This window comes from Cydia pomonella, chromosome 22, assembly GCF_033807575.1.
Source record: "Cydia pomonella isolate Wapato2018A chromosome 22, ilCydPomo1, whole genome shotgun sequence".
NCBI lineage: Eukaryota > Metazoa > Arthropoda > Insecta > Lepidoptera > Tortricidae > Cydia > Cydia pomonella.
Window position 1 is genome coordinate 2,867,950 of NC_084724.1, and position 19,683 is coordinate 2,887,632.

General features: G+C 36.0%; 1 protein-coding gene across 3 annotated transcripts in view; it reads left to right on the forward strand.

Moving 5' to 3' along the window:
* Nucleotides 1-19,683, forward strand: part of LOC133530459 (rhophilin-2-B) — a 214,470-nt gene that overhangs the window by 179,532 nt on the left and 15,255 nt on the right. For all 3 annotated transcript variants that reach the window (XM_061868371.1, XM_061868373.1, XM_061868372.1), the window contains exons 4-5: nucleotides 7,113-7,240; nucleotides 19,272-19,425. In XM_061868371.1, coding sequence (XP_061724355.1) covers nucleotides 7,113-7,240; nucleotides 19,272-19,425 — 282 coding nt within the window. The remainder of the gene's footprint in view (nucleotides 1-7,112; nucleotides 7,241-19,271; nucleotides 19,426-19,683) is intronic.

The window sequence follows — 19,683 nt, forward strand, 5'->3', positions numbered from 1 at the left end:
AATTATACTAAAATACTCTACTAGTAGTAAACAAAGTAAACTAAAACAATACTTTTAGTAACAATAACAAAATAGTACATTACGATACAAGTGCGAAAAATAGGAAATTCGAAACGAGTGGCGATAAATTAAAACACGACCGAAGGGAGTGTTTTAAATCGACACGAGTTGCGAATTACCTATTCGCACATGTATCGTACAACGTTTTACAGTACATATGGCCCTTTAAATGTTCGACACAGTAACGTAATATGCTACTTCTCGCACTAGTGCTATAAAGTAGCCCCATATGTACTGTAAATGTATTTTTTCAATGTAATATTAGTCGGCACTTCTAAATAAAATAAAAGTACATGTTTTCTTCATATAATATTATACAATATACAAGTGTCATTCCCACCAAGGTCAGGGTTCAGGGACCCGTAAGAAAGGGTGTCACGCTCCGTGCGCACGCGACGGCAGGCGTGGAATGACGTAAGTCGCTGTTGTATGAGTTGCTTCATATACGAGTATTCCAAGATAGATGTAATTCGTAAGTCACGTAACTGAAAAAGACCTGCATTTTTTATCGACTTCAAAACTCTCCAGATAAGGCCCAAGTTAAAAAAAAAAGTTGTTCTTTTCCTAATGAGAACACGATACGGAATATGGCGGATGGCGGTTACAGATCCCCACTATTTTATTTACACCTTGTAAATGTTGCTATGTATTTTTCAATTCCCTATATGATGTCGCTATAAATGTTGTATTGACTTGTGAAAGTGCCCTTGAGGCCTATTATATGTAGAATACCTTTTTAGGGTTCCGTAGCCAAATGGCAAAAAACGGAACCCTTATAGATTTGTCATGTCCGTCCGTCTGTCCGATTCTGTCACAGCCACTTTTTTTCGAAACTATAAGAGCTGTACTGTTCAAACTTAGTAAGTGGATGTATTCTATGAACCGCATTAAGATTTTCACACAAAAATAGAAAAAAAACAATAAATTTTGGGGGTTCCCCATACTTAGAACTGAAACTCAAAAAATCTTTTTTCATCAAACCCATACGTGTGGGGTATCTATGGATAGGTCTTCAAAAATGATAGGTATTGAGGTTTCTAATATCATTTTTTTTCTAAAGTGAATAGTTTGCGCGAGAGATACTTCCAAAGTGAAAAAAAATGTGTCCCCCCCCCCCTGTAACTTCTAAAATAACAGAATGAAAAATCTAAAAAAAATATATAATTTACACGATGCAAACTTCCACCGAAAATTGGTTTGAACGAGATCTAGTAAGTAGTTTTTTTTAATACGTCATAAAGGAACCCTTTATGAGCGAGTCCGACTCGCACTTGGCCGCTTTTTATTTAATTTTGAATTTAAGCACTTACCTACCAGACTTAAGCCCTCAATTTGCTTTATTTTTATTTCGTAATACAACCCATGTCCGCAATTCCATACCTACAGTTTTTACGTTTAACGTTTTGTTTGCAATCTGCACTATGTTAATAATGATGCGACCATCTTTTTAGGGTTCCGTACCCAAAGGGTAAAACGAGACCCTTAGTAATAAGACTCCGCCCGTCCGTCCGTCTGTCTGTCTGTCCGTCTATCACCAGACTTTATCTCATGAACCGTAATAGACAGTTGAAATTTTCGCAAATGTATTTCTTTTGCCGCTGTAACAACAAATACTAAAAAGTACGGAACCCTCGATGGGCGAGTCCAACTCAGACTTGTCTGGCTTTTAAAAATTTAAGCACTTACTACTAGATTAAGCCCTCATTTGGCTTTATTATTTATTTCCTTTAAAAAACCCTGAACCCATGTCCGCAACCCCACTCCATACCTACAGTTTGTACGTTTGGACGTTTCGTCTGCAATCTTCACTATTCTATGAGACATGAGACCATCTTTTTTAGGGTTCTGTAGTCAACTAGGAACCCTTATAGTTTCGCCATGTCCGTCTGTCTGTCTGTCTGTCTGTCCGAGGCTTTGCTCCGTGGTCGTTAGTGCTAGAAAGCTGAAATTCGGCATGGATATATAAATCAATAAAGCCGACAAAGTCGTGCAATGAAATCTAAAAATTTAATTTTTTTGAGGGTACCTCCCCTACACGTAAAGTGGGGGTGATTTTTTTTTTTGCTTCAACCCTACTGTGTGTGGTATCGTTGGAAAGGGCTTTCAAAACTAATAGGGGTCTTCAACAAACATTTTTTGATAAAGTGAATATATTCGGAGATATTCGCTCCGAAAGAAAAACAAATGTTTCCCCCCCCCCCCTCTAACTTTTGAACCATAGGTCCAAAAAATATGAAATAAATCGTGGAAGTAGAGCTTAAGAAAGACTTTAAATGAAAACTATAGCAGACATGATCAGTTTTGCTGTTTTTGAGTTATCGCAAAAAGTTTCCCCTTCATAGTAAAAAGACTTTAATTAGGTACTGATTATGCAAATTTGCCTATTTGTTTAACTCGCGTGAAAGGTACCGTTTCATACCTTGGTTAACAATTTACTATACTTTAAGCTCCAGTTTAGCTTATTGTGACGGAAGAGTAACTACGGAACCCTACTCTGAGCATGGCCCGACATGCTCTTGGCCGGTTTATTTTCCTTTCTCGACGACAATGGCGACCGCAGACAGGAAGCGGTTCCACGAACGTGAATCACTCCTTTCTTGTTCGTTCATTCACATAAACCACTCTCCATATACTGCAATAAAAACTATTAAAGTGACAGTTGCATCTGGCAACATTGTTGCAATCTGGGGGCAGATTTACGGCTCAAGTCGTTCTTTAAATACATTGTCGATGGTAAATAAAGATATAGATATTATTGTTATTATAGGTATAGCCACATGACAAGCATTATATTTCAATAATTCGGTTCTTGTCTGTTTTAATTATTTATATAAGAATTCAAGCCTTGGCGACCCTCTACATCTCTAAGGATAATTTAATATCTTTTTTATATTTTATCTCTGACACTTAGAGACTTATACATCTCTAAAGAATTTTAGTATTTGTTGGTTTTATTTTTTTATCATAGTTTTTTTGTGTAATTTGACATTTAGAGACAGTATACATCTCTAATAAGATCTATCTCGATTCCATATTTGTAATTGTTATTTTGTAATTTTTATTGTTTGTAAAAATGGACATGTAAAAGTGCCCCTGTGGCCTATTTGCTGAATAAATGTTTGATATTTGATATTTCATGGGTGGTTCAGGCATGTTACCGACTCTTCAAAAAATTTATAAATCGACTTAGTCCCGAGTTCCTTTTAAAAGTATCAAATCAAATTGAATTTTGAACTGTGATGTAATAAAAGAAGGTTCAATAACTTCATTATTTCATTATTTATTTGTTGTAAAGTCATGTACATAATAAATCAAGATGTTATACCATAAAATACAAGTCAGACCATGACACCCTGTAAGGGCACACAACATTAACTTAAAACTAAACAAAACAAGTCTTCTCATTTAAACATGACAATTAATAAACAAAAAAAAAGCATGTTATAAACTATCGTCATTATGACAATCCTTAACCGAATAACATTTATCAATTAATAATTTTTCTAATTTATGTTTAAACACTGTGTTTCGAGTTTCTAGCTTAATATTATTGGGAATTTTATTTGTTATTAAAATACATTTATATTGGGGACTATTGTTACACATCTCTAGGTTAGTCTTTGGTAATAGTAGTTTATTTCTATACTGCGTTCTCGTGTTTTCCTTGTCTTGTTTTAATATAAATAAATATGAATGTTCCCGAACAAAAAGTGCAGCCTGTAATATATTAACTAACCTAACCTATATTGAATAAAGTATGGGCGGCAACTGTTTGGGATACGCACATTAGCTAAGATACGAACACATTTCTTTTGCATCACAAACAGCTGGTCGGCCTCGGTGCTGTCCCCCAAATTGACTGACTTCCAAATTAACTTACTTACTGCTGTGGCGCAGCGACCCGAACTGGATCTTGGCCTCCCGACACCAAAGACCGCCATGCTTCTCTGTCCAAAGCCGTATCCAGTCGACAGCGCCGAGTTCGCTAAGGTCTTTTTGCACTTCATCGAATGGCCGAAGATCGTCTGGACGCCCTAAGTTAAAAGTTGCTCTGGAACCAGAATGATAATTCATTTTTTTTTCATCACACTTGTTCGAAAAAGATCTTATTTCATGCAGGTGTGCTGAAGGACAAAGGCCTATTTTGTTCCCGTGGGAGTTATGGATTGTGAAAAAAAAAGCTATAACTCCCAATTATGTCACTTTTTCATACAAACCAAGTAGCATAAATGAGTTTCACTTTTAAAATACTGATGTTTATAATTTAATATTTTTGTTTAAGTTTAAAATTATTTAATTTGATTAATTTAACAGCCGTTTAAAATATTTTTACATAATTTTCAATCGTGGCTGAATGCCGAATAGGTCTGTGCCTTCGATGCCTCACCTGCCAAGAAATTACAAAATGGCGGACGAATGTTTGATATGTCACCGTATTTAAGAACGATTTTGCTTAAAATTTAGTTTTTTCTCCGCAAGTGTGATGAAAAACATTGTAATTCCGGGGGTAAGAATATTGCAAATTCGGGTCTTTAACTCCAGCTAGCGGCTGTCGGGAATTACCCCCCTCGTTGCACAATGTACTATTATTTAGTTAGGTTTCTTAACTCAAAGTATGGGCCTATCCGACATTGTATAAAACACACGAATGCCAATTTTCGTGCTATCTGCCCGAGGACAGAGGTTTCACAGAAATTTCCTTCATCAAGCGCTAAAAGCCTAGAGTGAGACCAAGCTAACTCTACATCTACATAGATAATGCAGTGACAAAGTGTGGTCGTGCCACAATGGACGTCGATTTCCTTCGAAAATAGTGATCTTGTTTTACTAAAGTTTGTCGAAGTTTTCTTGTTTGTTATGACTCTATATTGAACGAACGAACTGCGAGCGATACGGTGATTAATAGCAATCGCAATGGCGTAGCTGAGCGTGGGCGAATGGGGCCCTCGCCTACAGCCTCGCACTTAAGGGGGCCTTATTGTTACTTACCTTAGGAATACACATTTCACAAAAGGGGCCTCACAGATGTGGTTTCGCCCACGGCTAGATACACGCTACGCCACTGAGCAGACGTGGTCATCACCAAAGGTGTTTGAAATAGAGGTAGATTGTCAAAGATTTTTTTTTTGCCACGGTTAATTTACTGCCATATTCAGCTATTTTTGCTTACAGGGAGGCTCCATCCCTTAGCTTATATTTAATGTGTAAGTTACAAAAATAAAGAAATTTGTATTGTATATTTCGATACATTATTAAAACTTTAAGAACGCCATTTGACTTCGATCCTTTTTATTTCACTGATATGTGTTAAATATCAAAAAGTGGCGCCATCTAATAGAAAAAAGGCCAAAGGTATAGCGGCATCGTTTCGAGCGATGGCGCCATAACCTTTAGCCGATGCCCGGTAAGATAGATAGATAGATAGATAGCATTTATTGGTAAAAAATAATATTTTAAATGTCAAGCTAATTTCAAGTATCAAAAAAATACATTAATTTTATTTAAAAGTAATTAAATTACAAAAAATTACATTTTATAAGTATTTACGTTTTCAGGTAAACCCATTGCACATATAATAATGATATATTTAAGTAAGTACCGAGTAGCGAGGTCTGGGTCCCCGTTCTGGCTCATACCTGGTCCAGCAAATATCATTGGCAGTACAGCGCGGTAATGCGGGCAGTATTTTTGGAGCTTTTGCGCCGGGTACGTGTCGTCTCGGGGATTAACGGGGAATCGTAGGTAGTTTTAGGTTTTTGGACAAAGCTTGTTGCGGATTTTATGTTGTACTTACATTAATTGAATTTTGAAAATATTTATTTCGGATTTTACAACCATCCATATTGGTTAGTATAACTTAGGAACTAATGTTAATTTTGTACTTATTATAATATTACAACTAAAATACCTAACCTATTTTCTAAATTTCAAAAATCCTATAACTTGGCGAATCCAATGCGCCAGTATAGGATTCTCAACCCTCTCTGCAATTACTTCCAGAATGCTGTTGGTACTGCCCCTAAGCCTGCCCATCATCGAGACGATTCGCTTTCGTATAATCGCGTGAAAATCGTCTGTATGGGCCTCGGCGAACATGCGCGATGCACTACACCATGTGGGCAACCCCAACAACATTCTGAGTGCATTATTATATTGCACGCGCAGGGCATTTAAGGCTTTTTTCGAATACTTCACCCACAGGCTGCTCGAGTAAAATGATTGATTGAAAGCTTTAAAAAGCACAATTTTTACTTCTCTTGAGCATCGAGCAAACCTGCGGGCGAGCATGTTAGACCTTACGGCCAATGCCCTGCGCTCCCGCTCTATATCTAGGTCATCATTAAGGTCTTGCGTTATAATATGACCTAGATATTTCACTTTATCCACAAGAGAGAGTGTGGTTCCATGCAGCACAACCGGGGGTACGGAGCTCGGCGTGTAACTTCCAGCCTTAAACATTAGCACCTGACTTTTCTTTGGGTTGTACTGCAATCCATGTGTCTCAGCATACGTCTCACAAACCGCAAGCAGTTTCCTAAGGGCACTGATAGACGGACTGAGCAGCACCATATCGTAATGACGAAGCCTGTGGCGGATTTTCACTTATGTAGATTGGACGAAGTTTGTTGCGGATTCTGTTTTGTATCTATTCTTTTGACGAAGCCTGCGCTGTGGATGATACTCGTATCTCTACTAACCTAGTAAGTACCTACTTTAATCAAAAAGTCATATACTTGTAGACATGGAAAAAATTAACAAAAAAATATGTCTTTTTATATAATTGTGGTACAGTATTAATTTATATCTGATAATTATAATTTAGTCAGTAGATGGCGCCACTTTTTGATATTTAACAAATTTAACAGATATCAGTGAAAGAATAAGGATCAAAGTCAAATGGCGTTCTAAAAGTTTTAATAGTGTGTCGAAAGATGGCAGTAAATTCACTGTGGCTACAAACTTTTCTTTGACAATTGACATCACTGACTTGTTTTTCGTCCCAAACATAATTATCAATAATCTACATATATACTATTTTTTATCTATTTCAGGCAACAACAAACCGGAAACTACGTGAGACGGTGGCGCTGGAGCTGAGCTTCGTCAACTCCAACCTGCAGCTGCTGAAGGAGCAGCTGGCTGAGCTCAACTCCTCGGTGGAACTCTACCAGAACGACAGGTACAGCCAGCAAAACTATTAGCTTAGCAACCCGGCATACAAAATAATCGTACGTATGTATGTATACATGCGCAAATAAAATTTAAAATTTAAAAACCTTGAATGCAATGAAACGGATGAGCCGATTTTGATAAAACATGTCTATAGTCTGTATATTTAGACTGTTAAATAAATTTAAACGATATGTTTTTGTGGGTACTTGAAACATTTATCAGTTAACCAACCAAATATAAAACTGCCTGGATCTGCTCCTTCATCGTTCTGGTTTTCACCTATTTCATTTAGTCGTGTAATGTTTTCATCTACCCTCAAATGGCTAAATATTCGATCTCGTTTTAGGTTCTTTACTAGGGCGAAGTAATAGCAAATATTACAAAACTAAATTACTATTGATTAATTAAATCATTCCGATATATTTCTGTTAATAAAATAGCACGATTACAGCCGCTTCGTTGTTACGTTGAGTATATCGTAGTAATACTTCTGTAAGTTGTAACACATGGAGTTAAATTAATTGACTTGAAGAATTTTCTTGCCCAATGAAATATTGTGGTTTGCTTATATTCTTTTAAATAAGTACCTAAAGATACACACTTTAGGAACACTAGAAAACCTTTCATATAAAAAGCCCATTCATATCAATTCACTCGTGTAAGAGCCACAGAAAGACACACACACGCAGCGGGCAAACTTATAAAAGGAGCATTCCACGGGCTGTCCCATACGAACATTTCATTTCCTGTGTTGTGACTTTTATTTCGGCGTTTAAAGCAGACGATTATTTTTCTTTTGATCATTAGCCACAGAAAATGAAACTCTTGTACCTGCAAATCTTTAGAAAATTCGCGTCTGTACGGACCAACGGTAGACACAATTTCATGGGATTCTTTTTTGCGTCGGGAGTTAAATAAATAAATATAAAAATAATTTATTTCGGATGTTACAAACCATATTTTGTTAGTTACAAATATAGTTAGATTTCTATGTTAAAAAATACTGAAGGTTTCTTGTGCGATCTGTCCAAAGCATTTGACTGCGTTAAACATGGTACGCTACAAGCTTAAACATTAACTGTCGAAAATGAAGCTTATTAAGTCTTATTTTAACTAAAGAACCAAGAATGTAAACGGAACTACATATACATACATAATATGTCTAATACACGTCTTGTAGTAAAGCTTGGAAATTCGAAAGCATCGAAAGATAACTTCGAGAGTTTCCCGTGCATTCTGATTATTTAACAGTGGTTATTTTGAAAATTAAAAACGAATCAATTTTACCGTAACTTGATTTCTTTTCTTTCCATCAAGTATTACCTATTGGAGACCGGTGTTAGAATTAGAACGGAAATAGTGTAATTAACACTTTCATGGCCAAGTTCTACTATCCTAGCTGGTTGTTGGCTGCGAAAGTGCTAAGTTGTGCTTTCCTGTCCATTCTCTCTGAAATGATGGGATAATTTTACATAAACTCCCCTATTTATTTATTCCCAACTTACACTCAGTAATTTATTTTTAACACTCATTTATTAGGTTGACCTGTATGTAACTATGTAATGGAATCTAAGGTAACTAATTTAACCATCTTCCAAGGATCGCAGCGTCATGAAAATTGGCAGCTGTATGTAGTAATACAATAATATGGTACTGCTGTGTTTGGATTTGTTAGAAAAGTCTTGTAATGAACTTTGACCACGATTAGGTTTCAAGGTCTGATGATGAAGCCGGAAGATAGGCACTGGCATTCCATGATGGAATATCGTATCATACGATTTTTGGTTTATACGTGCATTTATAAAAGCGTGTTTTTCTAGTGTTTTTTAAATTATTAATTTATTGTTAATACATAGTTCGATACTAGCCGACGATTACGTACAGATAATACACTGATAGAAAAACGGTAGATGGCAGCACTGGCTTGAACGTGAAGTGTCAATGTACATGTTTAAGTTTCTGATTCAGGCCACAAGATGGCAGACCCTCAAACGTTAATTATCCCTTCGGGTGGCATCTCCTCCGGTTGAACAGTAGAAGAAATGGCGCGACCATTTTTAAAAATATGTCCCTTAGTGGGATTTCACTAGTATTTCTCCGTACATGTATTGGCGTGAGTGAGACGTAGGGCGAATGTTAACAAAATTACATGATTGAATTGACCTCAGGGTCACAATATTATCGCAGCAGATTTTAAATTTGGTTGACTGCGATACGCTCTCAGTCTACGGTTCAATATTTACGTATTACTCAGATTATCGCGTGATCATAATGATCGTATTGATACAGGCCATTGCGTTTTGCTCTGATGTTGCCTCTATCATAAAATACACATTAATAAATCTTTGGTATCTATCTACGATCTCGTTTCTCCTACGCTGTCATAGATAAAATGGATAAATGACTTGAAAATTTGATATATATCTGAAACCTGTTCTATAATTATATAATTGTAAAATGGACATGTGGCCGATGCATAATGCGACATTTGCTGAGAAGTAAATTACTGGGGACTGGTTTATGCGAGATGCAACCAAGACTATTTGCTGAAATTTTATGAGAATGAACTTTGATACTTGATCGGAGATAAATTAGCATAAATTCCACATAATTTGACGACTCCACTGAAGCCTGTGGACGCTTGCAACTTTAAGAGTGTAACAACCTAACAACGCAGTGTTTAGTGTTATCGATCATCGCAATTCCTGTATTTTTACTTAGAATTGCTGCATCATGTCTTGATTTATCAAATTGTGCAATTATTTACAATAAAATCGCACAGCTCCTGTCAAGTATGTTGTTTCTACTATATGTAAGTAGGTAATGTTTACTAAATATACACAGGTATATGTTAGTATAGTCTGCCTAGCTGGTTTATTAATTCATCATTTTTAATTCCAGCTAAAGCACTAAATAGCTTTTGCGAAAATGACTAACTTATGTCGTCCAAGGCCCTAAAACAGAGCTTATTATAAATTTGGGGGTTAATCTTTCTCCCGTTCATAACTCATCCCGCATAAACTCGTCCAACTTTCGATCAGCTCACCGAGCTATCTGCGTACGAGCACACACACACATACTCGCACATCACGTATACAAGTTACACACAAGAATGTGAAAGTGTTTGATGGATAACTTGGTGCTGATTATTTACCCTTTACATCATATTTTAAGTGTATTTGTACTTAATTTACTTATTCATTATTTAAGCTTTATTTCACATAGGATAATAAATACAAATAGCGAACTTCAAAGTTCAGAATGTCGGGTAATTCTCATATGATGGAATTATGGGTGATATTCAGAATTAGCCGACATTTTGAAGTAGTCGAAATTACTCGATTACACCCTATTACATTCATCATCTTTGTATTACTTTAGTACGTTTCCGTTATAAAAAAATTGCGAAATAATCGATCCTTCATAAGTTTATTTTTTTACTTTGTATTTAAAAAGTTTGGTCAGGCTAAAATAGTATATTTTCTCGTTGTCAAATACTTACAGTAATAATTCCAGTTTTTTGAGTCACGCATTTGGTAAGGTAATTAAAAACTTAAACTACATCTATATTACCTCTAAAAAGGGCGCTCGGGGCCAAAACTTGCCAAATTTCATTTAAAATAGCTTTAAATATCCCATTAACAGCCAGAGAAAGTGTTTTACTACACATTATATCATAAATGAAACGATTAATGCAATAATAAACTTTCTATACTTATATTTATATTATTTAACCTCAGGCAATGCTAAAACAGGTCTGTACTTGGCCACCTACGTGTCTGGCCATAATTTATCTTCCTAATTTGTCTATGGATCGTTTTTTTTAATTACAGATTAATCGACATATTTATAGATAAGCCGGAATAGGCGCTATTTAATTTGTGTTTAAGTATTAGAATATGTAAGTCGGTACATTTGTGATAACACTAACGCCCACTTTTCTCGCTTAAATAAATTGTCTGTGACTTGTCTATTTTCCTATAACTTAATCTACAGATATAGAGATAAGCCGAAAAAGGTTTTTTTTAATTGGATCGAAGAATTGGAATCAATTATGTACATTTGTGGAAACTTTAAATAAAGTTGTTACGTCAAAAAAGTGTCGTTAAATCCAATTTTGAATTTAATTTATTCCATTTGTATATGGTAAGATTGATTCTTCAATAACAGTACCACATCATGTTCGTAAAACAATCTATACGTGCCTAAACTGTTCAAAGGAAATATTAACAAGTTTTTTTGTCACATACCTACATCATTTTTGATACAAGCTTATATTTATTTAAACCAGAAAGATTAAGTAGTTGCAGTGTCTTTTAAAGTAAATGAATTTGTAACCGAGACTATATATGAATATAAACTACATATATATTGATAAACTTACACAAATATTTAATACAAAAATAAACATACATATATTAATACATACATAATAATAATTATTATACCAAGTGTGAATCATTAAGATATCCTTTTTTGTCAACAGGCGACTACTAATTGTAGGTTACGTTGTTTTATCACAGAGTTTCTATCGCCACCTCATGTCCATCATCAGATATAATGGGAAATGGGGTCTAATTTATCAAACGAGCGAGTATTTATTTGCTTCGTCTTAGGGTCGGGCTGAGCACGGTGTGTAGAGTAGCAGTCTTCCTTAACGCTATGGAACCCTTAAAACATGCGCCAACATGGAACCCTAAAATAAGTCTTGTTAAATAAAAGTTGTGTGTTACCTGTGATGCGCCGCAAAAACTCCCAATGGGCCGTAATGACGAATAATGGCGGCCGCCGGTTTCACGTATTTATACACTATTTATTTCCAAACAGACTTACAAACCTTGCTTATTAGATGTCGCTTACGACCATCTTGCTTAAAACACCCATAGCTCTTTATATACGCTTTCATTGTAAAAAGTCGTATAAGCCATAAACGACGTTTACGTCCATTTTATTTAAGAAATTCATAGTTCTCTTAAGACGCTTCGCTTCCAAAAGTCTTAAGTACCATAGAGTTTTAGCTTAAGTTAAGCCTTTTATGTTTGAAGATTTTTAGTTCGCCCCCGGGTTATAAAATGTCAAGGAAATTATCGCTTAAAATATATATATGGATAAAGTGATGGACAGTTTGGATGGGAGGACGAAAATAAATACGTTTTTTTTTGTTTTGCAAGTTTATGTGCTCGTTGTGGCGACCATAGAAATAGGATAGTATAGAACGACTGTCAAACAAAGTGTGACCAAAAATGAAATGCAAGTGTGTGCGTAAATTGTCTATGTGCGAACAAAAATAGTGATGTCATGTTACAACATATTAATAATCTATCGATGTTTAACTGCTTTATCGACTACTTTTTCAAATGTGTTTGAAAAAGTTGAAAATGATAAAGTTGAAGTTGTTTGAAAATGTGTTCGCAAAGAGTTGACTTACTAAAGAAAATTTGAATTTCGCGCCTTTTCCTGCTGACAACTTGGGTTGGATGTGTATACGCTGTGTACAAGTACCTATACGCTGTCTTGTGTTTCCTTGTGTTGGCGGCAAAGCCGTGGAAAAGTGGTTAAAATGTAAGTACTGTGTTGGAAAGTGAAGTTTAAATTTATCACTAAACATGTACACGTTCAAAAAAGGTATTATAACAATCGCTATTATTTTAAGTCGGTTATAAAAGTATATCTTAATGATGTCTTGTGAACAACTAATTCCATACCTACTAATATACCGACAAGTTATCGATACAGTCATATGAACATTTTTTCAAGCCCTAGCGTAAAGTAACAGTTTAGGTTTTTACACAAAATATTCTAAATTATTGACTAATATGATGAAATATTAACACACAATTGAAGAAAAACTTATGATGAACTGTTATAATTGGTTTTTTACACTTTTTATGCTGTTAATTTGATAAAATATCGTTACGAAAATTTCGCTAGGAATATCATAATTACCTGTGAAATGAGTATTTTCCTGGGTTTTTTGGCCCTGAAACACTACAACCCGGGACACACCATGACACCATCGTCACTAAATTACTTAATGTATAATTTTCTTTTTGATTCGCTTATATTTTTCACGTTAAAAAATACGGCAATATGATTTTGGCCGCCTCGGCCGCCTTCGAACTCAAAATTGGTTACGTTTTCTCATATGTAGTCTGCCTCTTTTGCACTTATGGCTTGTTCATATACGTCATGGCTTCCCTTTCGCACACTTTATCTGTCTGTCAAGCGAAGCGACTGACATGTCTCTGGTGGCGACACAACATATTGGTTAATAGTACATTGTAGCCGAGGGATTGAAAGAAAGGCATTCTGAGGTGCTTAGTTGCCAGAGCCGAGGCCTGGGGAAATACCAAATACCAAATAATAAAATGCCTGTTTCTACTGGTACTTATGCATAGTGATTTTCTCAAAAATGCGAGGAAATATTGCCTACAATATTTGGCGATTTACCTACTTGAAACCGCGGCAGGCTACCACCAGTTTTGACATTGAAATATCTCACGTCTACTTAACTTACTTTCTATACATCTCGCTTGCACTAATATGCGAGTACGAGCGAGATGCAGAGAAAGTAACTTACGAAGACGTGAGCGAATATGTCAATGTCAAAACTGGTGGTAGCGATAAAGTATACTTTTGTTTAGCGAATTTCAAAAAAAGAATGCGTATTTATATTTATAAATTAACTTTTTAATTTCACACTACCGACTTACTTCCACTTATTTTATTAATGAATTCACTTGAATTATAAAACTAGCTATTTAATAAATTACGGAGATGTTTCAGATAGGTTCATGCGAACTGTCTATCACCGTCACCGTACCACCGTACCGTTAATTCTTTCCGATTTCTATCTCATCTGTCAAATTAAATACAATATGAAAACCAATTAAGAGATACTATCATAATTTTTCCCAATTACTCTAACCCTGAGAACTGGCAATTAATAATTTCTACACTAGTTTCAATTAATCCGTTCACAGAGTTTACGAAATCAAGTGTGCAAAAACCGTTTCCGCCATTGTTATTTCGCGTTCCCGCGCTTTAGCCATAGAGCATGGCTGGAACGCGGGGCAGAGACTAGGTTTTTCTTTTTTAATTAGATTGACGTTTGAGTGTGCGGTTTCCTGTTGTGTAGAGGTATTTCGCAGAGAACTCATTAAGCTTTATAGGTAGTGCAAATGTTAACATTGACTACAAACTACAACTGCAAACGCCCGAATTAAAGATTAAGTACATAAAACATTAATATTTTACCAAAAATTCTGATTTTAAGAAACGTTGTCTACTAGTATGTATAGTTTGGCAAGAGTCATTTGTCAGAGAAGCATAGGCAGAGAGATTCATACTTTTTTTTGTTATGATAGTATAATAACCTCAAAAAGGCAGATAAGTAAAGTTTTTTTTTTATTATTCTTTTACTGACAAAACTTCTGTATATCAAAATGGACCATTCCATAGAAACCAAAAACATAACGTTTCCTTTATTATTTAAAAAATAAAAGCATGTACTTCTTTATACATGTATTTTTAAATATTATCTTTTTTCCACCAAGCATTCAAGTCTCGGACAAAATTCTAGCCAGGGAGCCAATTTTGCACAAGTTTTAGAACGTCCACACAAAACGTAGACCATAGACAACATAACTAACTTATAGTCCAAAAATTTCATAAGCACATTTAACATTTAAGACAAATCTACACCTTACTACGAACCGAATAAGGTTTGAATTTACTTGAATAACTAAAAGACAATCATCATTTCTCCTTTTTACCTTTGAATGAACGCAAGAATGACAACATAATAGCGCGGCAAGTCTTTGAAACTTCTAAGAATATTTAGCTAATTTAATTTCAGTTTTATTTTGAAGGGGAAGGGTTCAGTTTAGGATACGGATAGTGGATTAGTTCTTTGCTTAGGTTATAGGGTATTGCACCTACAGCAAGCGAAACTTTTGCGAATACATTGGATGGATGTGAAAGTTCTACGCAGTAGTTTTCGTGGAATAAGAATGGAAATGGAGCGTTGTATTGCCATGTTATTGTTGTTCAATCATTTTACTTCATGCTTAAATTACGTTAAACTTTTGCACGAATAATTAAATACATAATATTTATATAATTAACTATGTTTAATACTATGTTTCGCAACTAAAATTATTGCAATGAATTGTGAAATTGTGATGAATGGGATTGATCTCCAGTGAGTCCAATGTGCGTGCGGGATAATGTGTGTGTATGTTCAAAATAATATATTATAATACATTCCTAATACCTACATATACGGCCGGGCATTAGATGTAAATATATTTATTTTATTTTATAGTATTATTAAGTTAAGTAAGTAGTTGATGAGTTTGTAATTTTATTGCCGTGCCCTTACAGGGTTGTGTTTAAACATAATATAAAAGTCATAAGATCTTTTAAGATACACAAAGCAATGAATACATGAATATGAATATGAGTAATAGGTTCAAGGGTACTTCAGCATCCACATACAGCTTCGCACAGCTAAACTGTGGAAAGAACTGTCGCCCGCGATATTTCCGGACTCATACGTCCTTCAAGTCTTCAGGAAAAGCATACTCCTTAAATGCCGGCAACGCAAATGCAGTCCCTCCGGTGTTGCGGTTGGGCGGCTGTAATCGCTTACCAATCTTACCATCAGACGATTAGTCACCTCGAATAAAACTTAGCAAGTCCAATTAAGATGCAACTGCGAAGACGCTAAGATGAGATTATCTCCATGGAAAACCAGCACAAATTGGAGTAATCGGAACTAATCCTCCTCCACTTAGTTCTGCAATGCCTATAATGCAGTTAATGCACTTCTTGCGATGATGCAATTCTGGCTAATTGAGGCAGGGAGCGGTCATACTACTCCTTTGCTGTTATTGCAGCTATACGCGTTGTTTAGATTCCTTTACTATGGGGTTTTTAACCTTTTGACCGGTTAAAATTTTTCATCGAGCGTGCCTGTGTCGCTGCCGGTATACACGAAGTTTTGTATTATTTATCTAACTCCGATGTAGCCCACAAGATGGCAGAACCTACTATGCACAAGAAAACACGTGACGTGTAAATGTAGATGTTTATGGTTCCGACTCAGGCCACAAGATGGCAGATCCTCCAACGCGCACGGTCCCTATAACAGACTACGGCAGTTAAAAGGTTAATAGAGGTGTGCCGAGGAACTGCACAACCTTATTCCTCCGTCCCCATTTCACCATCGGACTACCAGACAAACGGCACTCCGGCATCGCTTCATGCTAGGTATTCCACAAATAACGACTAAGCGTTTTGCTCCAACATTCCTCATGCGAACTGCCAAGGAGTGGAATGCCCTGCCCGAGTCTGTGTTTCCGTATGAGTACAATCTGGGTCTCTTTAACGCTAGAGTAAATAGGTATCTCGTTGCTAAGCGTGCTCCACCGTAGACCGCATCATCAAACATAACAAAATCGTTAAAAATGACTCTTGGAGAACATTGAAACACTCTTATAGGTGCAAAAATATGATCCGCGAGAACAAATGCTGTGACGCTTCCGTGGACAATTAGATTATACACCTGAGGAGTTTTGACGAGATAATATCCACTTTATTTTAATAAAGAAGTAACAGCACAGAATATCGTGTCTGTTGATGACGACGCATGCCTTGACCCGTATTGTCATACAATTAAAGGTTAGATTTGACAAATCTGCGCGTCATCGTGGATGACACGAGCTATACACGTCTCAATGTCTAACAAATCTGATGATTGACACTTGAATCATGTCCCGTAGATATTTTCCATCATATCCTTCATTGTTGTGTTTTAAATGTTCGCTAATTGGTAGAGAAGCGGGCGGAAATCAAAAAGCCGAAATTTTCTCCCGAGCCAGTTTTGCGAGCGAAGTTTTCAAATGTTTTCTTTACATCTAAACTATCGGTAATCAATAAGCATATATTGATATCGGTGGGCGGTCGGCGGTAAGGAGAACAATCTCTTATGGGAGAACTTATGGAGTGTGGAATTAAAAGGAGTGAAATCTCTTATGATACAACTGTTGCAAAAGTTTCCAGTTGTCAGCTATAAATAATAGTTCCAAATCTCTCCAGAGTAGCGCTAGAGTAGCTAAGAACCTAGGCGTTATTGACGGAGTGAAGTGCACTATCTAGGATTTGATTTTATTGGTCAAGTACTCTAGGTTTTGTAGCGCCACCTATATAAGGTTTTTTGATGACACTTTTTGGTATATGGAGATTTCATTCTTTACCTCCACCTTCCATAGGAGAACTGTTGCTAATGTGTCCAGCTGGCAGCTGTAAATGATAGTTCGAAATCACTCCGGTACCGCTAGGGTAGCACTAGGACATGACATGAACTTGGGTTGGGCTTTATTGACGGAGTGAAGTGCGCTGTCAGTGATTTGATTTTTTTTTATCAAAGTCAAAAATTTGCTCGCGATGTATTGTGGCGCCACCTATTTAAGGTTTTTTGATAGACACTTTTCATAGTCTGTTCGGAAAGAGAAGTGTTGTGGAATGTATTGGACCCCATACATTCCACGAGACTTCTCTTTCCTAACAGACCTTACACATAGATTGCTCTCCTATAGGATATTGGAATCACAATGGGGTTTGCAACCGTCAATAGTTTTTATACAGGATGATTCAGGAGACGTGAGCAGGATCAAGCCTGCATATTCAGTAAATTTTCAGCAACTGTTTCGTACCAGTATTTGTGAGATTAACGTTAATTTAATTTTTACTGTTAAAAAAAAAGAGTTTTATTTTATTTACGATATTTATGGTCACCCTCTTTGTTTTATCCATAATAAGTGACAAATTGAATGACATCGGAGTGTGGTTACTTTTATAAAATCGTATCTCACTCAAGTGTCACATTTTATTTTCTTCATAATCAAAGTGCTGTCATAACGGATAAAAAGGTTTTATGTTTGTTAATTATGTGTTGTAGGGTATCCATGATTGTAGACAATCAAATTTGCCCTTAACAAAACGTTAAATAACAGATAAAAAGCGTGATTGTTTTACTTAAATATGATGGTGAACGATTCATTAACATTTACTGATTGTGTAGGCTTAGTCCAGCTCACGTCTCATGAATCACCCTGTATATTGCACTAGGTTAGGTATTTTCAGTCTCTAATTGTAGTTTCTTATATGAGATTTGACTTAAAGTTCATCAACCATCAAGGCCATAAAAAATAATACTATTCGTAGTAATAACAAGTAAGAGCTATGCTGGTTTCATCTGTAAAATACTTCGGCTAACTCCATTAACGATATATTTCAATTAAGTTTCGAAATTTCGGGCGTTCATCTTCAGATTTATTTTCAAATAAGTAATCAGTTTTTCCGCTAATGTTGATGTCAGTAATTATCTCAAAACTTATAATTTTTCGACCACACCAAGATCATCTTCATAAATCAGGTTTCATAGTCGCTCGAATCCTTACCGCCCACGGGCGACAATAGTAATTATAGACGAGTTAGCTTCTCGCTTTGTTTGCCGGCGCACGCGCCGCAAAACGCGTAATTTGACATTTTACGCACGGCATTTAATTAACTCTAACATCTTAGTGCATAAGTATGATGTTTATGCAATTGGTTTCCTTAGTATAGCGCCAATTACATCCACCCTTTCCGATTTCGGGCCCAAAATTGGTCCCGATTTCGGGCCTGATAATCGTTTTCCGTGTCACGGAATATCAGCACATCGTTAACAATATTTGAAATACTTTGTCTCTAATTGCCAAAAATGTTCAATATTTGATATTTTTGCATATGAACCATTTTTTTACATTTCAAATATTGTAAACAATGTGCTGATATTTGGTGAAACGGAATAATATTGTTTCACGGGCCCGAACTCGGGTCTGATATCTTGACTTGATATGACTTGATATGATGATGATAAAGCTCCAAAATCTTTAACGCTATTGTAGTTGTTGTACTTTTTTTTGCAGAACCCCTTTACGAGTTCTCCAACAAGTACATAACATACTTAACTTTATTTTTTCTTGTTACAGCAAAGAATGCGTAATGCCCATGATCCCCCTGGGGCTGAAGGAGACCAAGGAGGTGGACTTCCGGGAGCCGTTCAAGGACTTCATACTAGAACACTACAGCGAGGATGCTGCTGCTCATGAGGAAGCCATCTCCGACTTCATGGACATGAGACAGGTGAGATTTAAGCATCGGCGAAGCGTTCATAAGACTCAGTTTTCACTGAAATTTTAATATAAGTAGGTTAGGATTTTTCCTTCAACTCAGAAAAACAAGTTTTTTTGTCAAAAATGTAATTTTTGGTACAAGCTTTTATCGCTGCCTGTACTTTTCTTTGAACTAGCATCTAATGCTCATCGATACAATTCTAACAAACCTTAAAGGTGCGACCAGACCGCAGCTTAAAAAACGGTCACGATACGGAATCGCAGTGAC